General features: G+C 42.8%; 1 protein-coding gene across 1 annotated transcript; it reads right to left on the reverse strand.

Moving 5' to 3' along the window:
• Positions 1 to 2,848: 2,848 nt before the first annotated feature.
• rp2 (RP2 activator of ARL3 GTPase) lies at positions 2,849 to 9,128 on the reverse strand. The gene is made up of 5 exons (XM_005922946.3): positions 8,819 to 9,128; positions 5,351 to 6,019; positions 4,511 to 4,625; positions 3,707 to 3,792; positions 2,849 to 3,616 (listed from the first exon to the last, which is right to left on the reverse strand). The coding sequence occupies exons 1-5, from the start codon at positions 8,981 to 8,983 to the stop codon at positions 3,533 to 3,535; spliced, it is 1,119 nt and encodes a 372-aa protein (XP_005923008.1). The 5' UTR covers positions 8,984 to 9,128; the 3' UTR covers positions 2,849 to 3,532.
• Positions 9,129 to 10,372: the final 1,244 nt, after the last annotated feature.

Raw genomic sequence — 10,372 nt, forward strand, 5'->3', positions numbered from 1 at the left:
ATATATATATATAACTACTACTAGGATTTTATGGGGGTTTTTTGTGTAATTTCAGATCAGTTGTGTTAATACAGTACGTCAGTGAAAAAATAACTCTAAATTCAGACATGTGAGGTTGGGCCGAAAATAATTATACCAAACAACACAAAAAAAAAAATTTAAAGGTGAAATACAAATGTAAAACCAAAAGTAGTAAAAATGGCCAATTATAATTTGGACCTCAGAGTGTTAAACCAGCAAATCATGGAAAATTAGGTTCAAATTTCTCTTCATTACGGTGCAGATTTCTGATATTTTGTGTAAATTTAAGTAACAATTTGATTTTTTCCTAACAAAAAAAGTGTGAAACATAAGTTAGATATGTGTTTTTAAATAAAACGGCCCCATATTGTGTAACTTTATGGATTTTATACTTATTGGGCTACATATTTATTTATTATACAAGCTATACAGGACATCAAAATTCACGTTTTATGCAACTGAAATGTTTAATTATGTGGGCTACAGAAAATAATGAAGTTATTCACTATATTTATTTGAAACGTAAACTTAATGCATTTGAATCATTTGAACCCCATGTAACACCTGCATATGTGTTTAAAAAAGGCTTTGATTTTGCCACCCCATTTGATTTCCATGCCAGCCAAAGAAAATTTCTCTTGATCCGCCCCTGGTTTGTGGGTCTTACAGTGTGAGTGGGTAGGGGGCACAGTCCATTTATCAGTCTCACAGTGCAAAGAACTCATCCAGCATCTACTATCCTACTGGCAGTCCTACGATCTTGTTGGGTTGTCGCTTCTCACGGGACGTCCAGCTGCTAAACCAGGATGTGAAGCTTAGCATCAGGATGTTTTCTGTTACACCTCTATAGAAGGCTGTGAGGTGAAGTGTTGGGAGCCCTACTTTCCTGAATCTTCCGAGGGGGTGGCTTTTGTGCTTTTTGATGACTGCTATGGTGTTAGCGGAGAAGAACGGCTCATCAGCTAAGTGCACACCAAGGAACACTGCTGACACTCCACAGCAGCACCATTTATGGTGAGGTCTGCGTGGTGATCTTAGCCAAACCTCCTGAAATCTACACACCACTTCAAGCTTCTTCATGCGAACTCATTATTGTTACTTGTAATAATGAGAACAACCACTGTGGTGTCATCTCCAAACTTTGCAGTGTGGTTGGTGCTGGATCTGTGCGAGCAGACTAAACAGCAGCGGGCTGAGGACACAGCCCTGAGGTGAGCCTGTGCTCATTGAAATGGTTTTTGATGTGTGGTTGCTCACCTTCACTGTCTGCTGTCACTTTGTCAGGAAGCTGAGAACCTATTCGCAGGTTGCAGTGTCCACAGAAACAAGCATCAGCTTTTCCACCAGCCGCCTGTCGGTAGTATTGCTAGTTTGCTTGATGAAGCTCAGATGCACAGAGAGTGACACACTCTGGAGTGACTGCAGTCAAAAAATCTTAATTGTTACATCTGTGCTGAGACTGGCTCTGACACACACCCTCCATACAGTAACAGTCACAGAGACTAAAATTAAAAGTGGAAAAAAAAAGACGATAAAAGCTAAACTGAAACATGAAACCAGCTATGAAAACTAAACTGGAATTAAAAAACTAAATAAAAATAAAACTAGGCAGAAAATACAAAACTATAACTGCTGCCAACAAAACACAATAACACCTGTCCTCTCAAATGCTTTCTTGTCCCTCCTTTAGGGGGCTCCATAGCTTCACCACCTCCGCTCGCTCCAGCTTCACTGAACCTCTGCTCTCAGACACATCAGTCAGGGTTTCCTGGGTTTTACAGTTAATCTGGAGATATTGGTCAACCCTCAGTTACACAGTGGAGACAGACCTGATTCATAAAACACGGACACCGTGTGTAAGTATTCTCACTGGCCACTTCATTAGCTACACCTATTTATCTTCCCTTTAACACATGTATCTTATCAGCTCGGTGCATTTATGCATATAGACCTGATGAAGAAGAGCTGCCGAAGTTTAAAGTGAGCATCAGAACAATGAAGAAAGGTGACCTCAGCGACCGTGTTTCTAGGATTTTCCCACCAAGTGGTTGGAGTTTACAGAGAAAGTATTGAGCGAGCAGCAGCGCTCTGGGAGTAAAACGCCTCGTTGCGGTGGAACATGTGAAGCATGTTCCTAGCAGACTGTCCAACCTGGTACTACTTGTACCTAATAAAGTTACCAGTGAGTGTGTTTTGAATGTGCAGAAAGTTTCAGACATCAGAAGAAATCTCCCTGAAGCACATCAGAACTGATAAAGTCCAGGAAAAGAAGATGGTCATTAAAGCAAGGCGTGGTATAAACACTGACCTCTGACTTCTTTAGACTGACACTCACACACACACAAAAAGAGAACATGCTCTAAGCAGAAGCGGACTTACACTGAAAAGAAGGGTTGAAAACAAGATCTTTCAGCTTGTAATCTGATTTTTATAACAACATTACTTTACAGACTACAGCCTTGCAGCACAGGTATAACAAGTGTGCAAACACAGGTGATGTCCCTACATCACAGTCAGGGAGTAGTAACGCACCACACTAAGCCAGAACGCTGGACACTGAGTTAATGAGGACAGAAGCATGATCATAACCTCCCACTCATTTCTGACCTTCCTGTGATCGCCTAACGGGACCTGATCACAAACAACCCGACACACTTTAGCTTTTTGTGACCTTTAAAGCTCGTCATGGACACATGTTGGTAATCTGAGAAAGAGGAAGAAGAGAGCTTCCCTTATTCACTCTGAGACGCTGTGTTTGTGTAAAGTTGACTCCACAGAGTGTGTGCTGATGGCTTGAGACGATCATTGACCACATCAGGATCACCCAGTCTGTCAGCTCGGCCTGAAACAAAGTTGTTTTATTCTCGGAGTACAAAAGACGCCACACATAATGAATCTTTTACTAAACATCGGGATTGAAACCCTTCATGTTCCTATATAAAAACATCAGCAGAGTATAAAACAAATATTACAAATGTTGTTCTTTAAAAAATGATCACACAGAAGTGCCTACATCAGAAACACAGCTACTGTTCACACAGCGATCACTTAATCAGTCCAGCTTTGGCCTAACAATCATCAATACATCAGATACACACATGAGTCTGTCATGTGAATCACTCACACACTCCCTCTCTCTCACACTCCCCTCCCTCTCGCTCACACTCCCCTCCCTCTCTCTAACACAGACTCAAACACACTCAGATCCTGGTCAGACACACAAAGAGGGCTTGGCTCTCTCGGGCAGCGCGAGCATCCCTCGTGCAGCAGCTTGAACTACAGTCAGGTTACAGATTCAGCACAGAGCTACATTCACAATGAAGCAACATCACCGAGTACATTCGGAGCGATATAAATATTCACAGCTATGAGCAATGAAGGTGCAGCGGGGTTCCTGACCCAAGCTCATCACGCTCTCCTTCACCTCCTCTACGCTTTAAGGACAGAAGGACCATCAGTTTAGTCTGAGCTGGACGGCGTGGAGGGCGGAGTCACCGTGACATCACATCACCTACAAGCCCATCTGCATGTCGGCGAAATTGAAGAAGTTGTCGACGTCTTGAGACGACGTGTTTTTGTTGTCGGAGACAAAAAGCTGCAAGACAAAAAAATAGCAGTAAATGTGACATCTTCGAAAACGCAGAGTGAAGCCATAAGGATCGGGCCGGGACCGCGCTGCGCTCACCTTCGTCCCGCTGAACACCTCACTGGCAATGTTCTTGCATGCTTCAACAACTCCGTCCCCGTTCATCTCAAGGGCAATGACGGGGCCTTCGGGGAAAACACGACAGTCAAACCTTTAGGACACCGACAGCACCACCGCCCCATCTCCACCTGTGAGTCAGCCTGATACAAACATAACTCCCCCCTTCATAAAAATTGTTTTTATAAGTCGCCTGTCTGCATTGTTAGATGCATAGCCTCTTTGACTGACAGCTGTCTGCTAGCTTCACCTGAACTGGACCTGTGGACTGTGATTGTGCTTTTGGAACCTTTTGGAGCATTTTTATTTGCCATCACGTGACCAATAACATGGCTGCTGTGAGGTCACAGTAGTGACAGAGCGTCCAACAAGGCTGAACTCCAACTTTGCTAAGTGAAATTACAGAATTTCGATTGGATGTTACTGAATAGCAGGTATCTATGTCAGACTGATATACTTGTACAGTCTGTGGACAAGCATTAGCTCCACCCTCTCAGTTGTAGAAACAACAGTAACCTTTAGATGCTAAAATGTGCAGTCCAAAACCACCAGGTGACATCACTGAAGTCATGTCAATCTTTTACATACAGTTTATGACCAGGAGTGTTATAATACAACTTAACGTAAATGGCTGTATCTGTTCAGGTGTTTTACTTGCTGTCCCCCAAATATGTAATAAATGAATGAGAGTGTGATTACAAATATCACACACTGACTGACACACACCCTCTGGTCAGTACGAAAGAGCTCCTGATCAGCTGATCAGTGAGGAAGGAGCGAGTTTACCTTTGGTGATCCACTCCGTGAGGTCATCCGCGTCCCTCTGAAACACTCGCTTCACGTCTTCCGGCCGCATCGACACTTCTTTCGTCTGGATCAGCACAAAGCCTTTAGCGGTCGCCTGACCACATTGGAGAGAGGTTAAAGAGGTTAAAGTTCGCAGTGACACTTTAAAGAACCGTCAGTGAGCATGCTCAGATTCAGAGCATGTCCCGCATGCCTGAGTGCTGGAGTCACACAAGTTTCAACATAGCGAGCAGAGCATGGAGGACTGAGTCATCACCTTGATGTCAACCTCAAGAGCCGGAACTGAAAGAATTCAGAGCAGTAAAAACATTTCTGAGACGAGGAAGCAAGTCGGTGTCAGGAGCGTGACCGAGCGGGTTCATCGTACATGCCTTTGTTTGCTCAGCTTTACGGCCTTTGGCAACTCATTTTATCTACATGAGGACAGGTGCCGATGGCGAGAGTCCACAGCTAGAGGTTCTAATAATCAGCTCAGTGTGTATGAATAGCAATCCTCGATGCCCAAAAGCTCAGAACACTCCATTTATCTCAGCTTTCTGCTCTTGGATCTGTGTGACGTCACAGAGAGCGGAGAGATGAACTGTAAATGAGCTGTTCACTGAACTGAACTGTGACTCATGCTAAGCTACTCTATCGTATACATTCTGTTGTACATTATTAAATACTGTATAATCTAAAATCAAATAAAGCCGCCAACAGAAGTAAAGAGTGTACTGAGCTGTCTGTATGACACACCTGTGTGTTTGAGAGATTTAAAGGATCGCATCATTAACAAGTAAACTTCACTTTTTTGCAATTCAGAGCTGGCGATGGACTCACTTCGTCAATGAGCTTGCGGGCGTTTGCAGTAGTGTACTCTCCAGCGAAGAAGACAAAGAGGCAGGACTCCTCGCTGTCCTTGTACCTCCCACCTTTTGTCAGTGGCACGATGCTTCGCGCGGGGTCGGCGGAGACTCGCACTGACTTGAAATCGGACTCAGGGTCTGGTGCCGGAACGAAATCCAGAACGGGTGAATCCTCTGGCATCAGGCTCCAGTTGGTCTCCCCGGACACGGGCGTGAAGTCGTGGATGTTGCTCCAGTTGTTGTTGAAGATGCTCAGCCCTGCGTCCTTGAAGTGGAAAGCGAGCTCGGGGTAGTAGTACTGGAAGCAGCCGAACTTCATCCCCGTGGACGACTCGATGATGGGCTGGGTGGCACAGCACAGGAACACCTCCATCTTTTTACAGTCTCGTGTGCGGAACTGCTGACATGCCACCACACACTTGATGTCTTTGCAGTCCCTGAAAAACACGCTGCCTTTAACGGGCCCCAGAACGATGCGGCAGTTCACGCAGTCGTCGATGGTGATGGTCGCCGAGTGATCGAACACATAGATATTGCAGTTCTCGCACTCCTGGATGACGAACTGCTGACCATTCAGTTTGCTGGGCAGACGGCCCACCGTCACGTCTTTGAGGCCGGTCAGCATGTAGTCCTTCGGGTCCACCTGTGCAGAGAGAACAGAGGATTCAAACACTGTTCACACTCTTACGGATGCACAGAGACACCATTTTTAACCCTTCTGTGACCATTAAAGATCCGAAAGCAAAGTCTGAGAGTTAAAAACACGCTGATAACAGATGTGTGGGAATCAGCTGGACCAGAAGTACTACTTTATTTCACGTTGTGTCATCTTTGGCATTTGTGTCATATTCAACTAAAGAACGATGATGTGTTTCTGCAGCAGGCTGCTGCTGCTGACCAGTGTTGGGCAAGTTACTTTGAAAAAGTAATTAATTATAGTTACTAGTTACTTCATCAAAAAAGTAACTGAGTTAGTAACTGAGTTACAAAATTCCAGGGTATAATTGGCCATTTTTAACTACTTTTGATTTTCCCTCTACATTTCACCTTTAAAAACTATTTACTTTGCCTTGTTTGGTATCATTCTTTTCAGCACAACCTCACGTGTCTGAATTTACAGTTATGTTTTCATTTTGACATACTGTATTAACACAGTTGATCTAAAATCAGACATAAAACATAAAATCCGAGTAGAAATTTTTTTATTTTTTTACTGTAACAACCACAAACATGTTTATTGAATCATATTTCATAACTTTAAATGAAAATATAAATTGTCAATTTTAAAATCATATACACAAGTTTTGCAAACAACAAAGTTACTTGCAGCCATTTACCTTTTACCCTTTTTAAAATAACCATTTCAAACTATTTACATAACAATCAGGTGTTCTGCATTCAATAAGATGCCATACAAATTATCTGTACCACTCCAAAAAATAATTTCTGTCCACTATAAAGGAGAACATCACATCCTGATACCAGTAGGTCTGAAAGCAGGAGGTGTATCATTCTTCCTGTTTTCATTCAGCAGTCGCCTCATTGTTCTGACACACAACGCAAAACTATCCACAACACTACACAACAACTACACAAGACAACACATTAACTACACACTCCAAACACGCTAAACGTCACAAATCTCTCACATCTCAAAACTCACTCTCTTTTTCTCTCTCTCTCACTGTCGCTCCTAAAACTTCCCCCTCTTCCTAAACAACCAAATGTCATTGCTCAAAGCAGCAGTGCCCAGATTACTTACGTAGTCAGCTACTTCCGTGCAACTGATATAAGGTGCGGTAAGCTGAAGACAGCTTCAACCGTCTGTTTGTTGAAAAAAAGTAACGCGACCGCACCGCATTTTCTTGTTAGTAACGGTAACAGCGTTGTAACAATAGAAATAGTAATTAGTTAGAATACTCGTTACTGAAAAAATTAACGCCGTTAGTAACATCGTTATTCCCATCACTGCTGCTAACAAAGAGCAGCACGCACAACCTAAAACTGGCTCCTTGCTCAACTGTGCGTGATGTTGACACACGACGCTGGTTCATCAGCTTCTAAAGCATGCTTGTTTGATATATCTACACAAATATGTGTTTTTAGCTAATATCGGTCCCAAAACTCGACCCTGTCACACGTTCAGATATCTGAGATGTGTGACTCTGACACCACATCCCTCTGAGCCTGCAGCAAACTGAAGCTGGTTTATGGTTGGTGGATATTTTGGTTGTCACTTTTAAAGGTGTGACCTCCTGTGGGGTAACACCGCAGCTTTAATGTGTGAGAGGGGTGCACGTGAACCACATGCCGTTTGGTAGTAAATCTGATAATCAGATAACACCGGCTGCAGGAGGGAGGGGTGGGGGTGCCTGAGCCATGCTGTCTTAGCTCGCTGCTCGGCTCACAGCGAACACGTGAAGCTGAATCTTTGGCTGGCGAACAGCAGGAAACATGTTTCCAGAACAGGAGCCCACGAAAGCACCGTCAGTGCAGATAACGTCACTATTATCATCACTGAGACTGACAGATATGTGACATCACAGGGATGATCATGTGACGATGTTCGGTGCTAGGCCCACACTTTTTTATGCAGTGTTATTTGTTCCGATTATTCCGATTTTTTGTGTGTGTCACCACTTCTATCCAAACAGGAAGTGACTTGGCAACTGAATGCCACAGACACTACGAGGATGGACACATTAAACTTTTCACTATTTTGAGGAGAGAAAGGGAGACTACCAATGAGAGCAAAGATTATTGTTGATTAACATATGACCTGGAGCTTTACGTAGGCAACTGGAAATTTATAATGAGCTTTTCCAACAACATTCTAATGTATTTATTCATCTCTTGTATTTTCTGGTTTTCCCTAAACGAATATGTATACATAATGGAGCCGTTTTTATATATTGAAGCTTTTTGTTTGTGGACTTGGTTTCATGACTTGCTGATCTCACTGTGTTTTTTCCATTTTTAGCTGTGGAGCTCCAGCTGGACCTGTGCACATTACACTTCTTATTCTTTATTTTGCTCAGCTGAGTTATTTTCCCTTTCATAAGGACATGGTATGGCATTTTATTTAGCATACACAGACTTTATTGTTATTTTTTGATGAATTTATTTAAATCATGTGGCTTTTTTTAATTAGATGCATGCAAACTGAGTTCAAGTGTAACTTTTTTTCTTCTGCATTTTTAATTGTTGGGCTTATTATTCTGCTTTCAGCTTCGAGCTGCTGTCTTTAATTTTTTTTGTAGCTGTAACAGGTAACACATAAAGTTTCGTTTAAATTCACACATTCACATCTGGCTGTTTTGGCTGTGAACAACGACAGGAACAGAAATGTCGGTGACCTGAGAGGGCTATTTCCGGCGTCTTTTGCCAGGTGTGATCTACCTGCGCTAAAGCCTGGCTGTGGGTGTGTCCCGGTGCTGCTTACCTTCTCTCGCTTGTCCCAGCTGTACTGCTTCGGAGCCTCCTCGCTGTTGTTGCCAAGGGGAACCGCGTTGCCCGTCGACGCAGTTTCGGCGGAGGTTGTGGTCGGCGCCCGTTCCTCTTTTTCCGGCGACTTTCTCTTGGATTTCTTGGAGAAGAAGCAGCCCATGGCGGCCTCGAAACGACGGGGCAAGCGGGAGCGGATTTGTATGCTCGGAGAACGTGGTTAATGCGGCCGAAGCTCAGGCTCGAACTCTTCGCTTGGCTCGGTATTTTTCAGCTTCCCGTTTCACGGCTTCGTTTCGCAACCAATCGAAACCCCGAGGGTCGCTGTGTCAGCCAATCACAGACGTGAGCATAGTGACGAAACCACGCTCACAAGGGGCACGCTCACAAGACGTTTAAGGACAAGTAGGAAAAAGGAGCTCAGAACCAGTCTAACTCTGATTTATGTTTGCGAAACACGCACATGAAGAGTGTGGAAGGCCAGAAGCTCTAAAATGAAATATTTAATTAATTAATTAATTAAATAAATCATTAAATATGTTATTTATTAATTACAATTGGAAATACATATTACACAATTTATTAAATGTTTTAGATGGAATGAATGGCCATTTAATTCATGATTTATGTATTAAATTATTTAATTTATTAATTACATTGTTTCTACTCTGATTTGATGTTTTTTGTCACGGTGCAGATTTCTGACATTTTTTGTAAATTTGAGCATATAACAATTTGATTATTTGTAACAAAAGAGTGTGAAACTTCACTTAGACTTGTATTTCTAACCAAACCACGTTATGTTGTGTAGCCTTCTGGATTTTAAACTTATTATCCAGGCTATACAGTATATAAAATCAAAATTCACATCTTTTATGTAACTGAAATGTTTAATTATCTGGGCTACAGAAAGTAAGAAATTTACAGACTATGTTCATAAGAAACATGTTTGCACTTACTGTATTTTAACCATATATAATGCATATTACAGGATGTAACACCTGCATATGTGTAAAGAAATGACTGTGATTTTGCCACCCTAAGAAAATGTTTCTAGCTCCACATCTACACCTAAACAGAGGTGGGCAGCACCCACCCAGGTGAAAACTAAAAACTCTTATTTTTACAGAGTACTGCAAAGGCAGCAGCAGTGACACCAGGCCACGCCCCTGAGGCTGCTTCCTTCACACCAGAAAGCAGCTTCCACAAACATATTATTGTGATGTAAATAATTACCGCTGACATGAAAATCATGTAGTTCAAAGCTGCTGCTTTGAGGCCGCCATGTTTATGTGCTGAGGTCTAACTGTGCGCAACCAAAAACCACACACACACAGACACACACACACGCTCGCGACAGATTAGCCTGCAAGTTAAGCCACAGGCCACTGTAATTATAGGTAATTCTCCTCTCCCTGCTGAAGCTTCTCTCATTAATTGATCATTAATAAACAAATTGTCATGACCACTGATCAAAGCCCATCAATGGCTCACTGGATCAAGTTCTGATCAGGTTCTGATCCACTGTGGCCAAAGCGCTTGCTCATCAGGG

The sequence above is a fragment of the Haplochromis burtoni genome, unplaced genomic scaffold (genome assembly GCF_018398535.1).
Source record: "Haplochromis burtoni strain Fernald_Lab_line unplaced genomic scaffold, NCSU_Asbu1 Contig_61, whole genome shotgun sequence".
Classification (NCBI taxonomy): Eukaryota; Metazoa; Chordata; class Actinopteri; order Cichliformes; family Cichlidae; genus Haplochromis; species Haplochromis burtoni.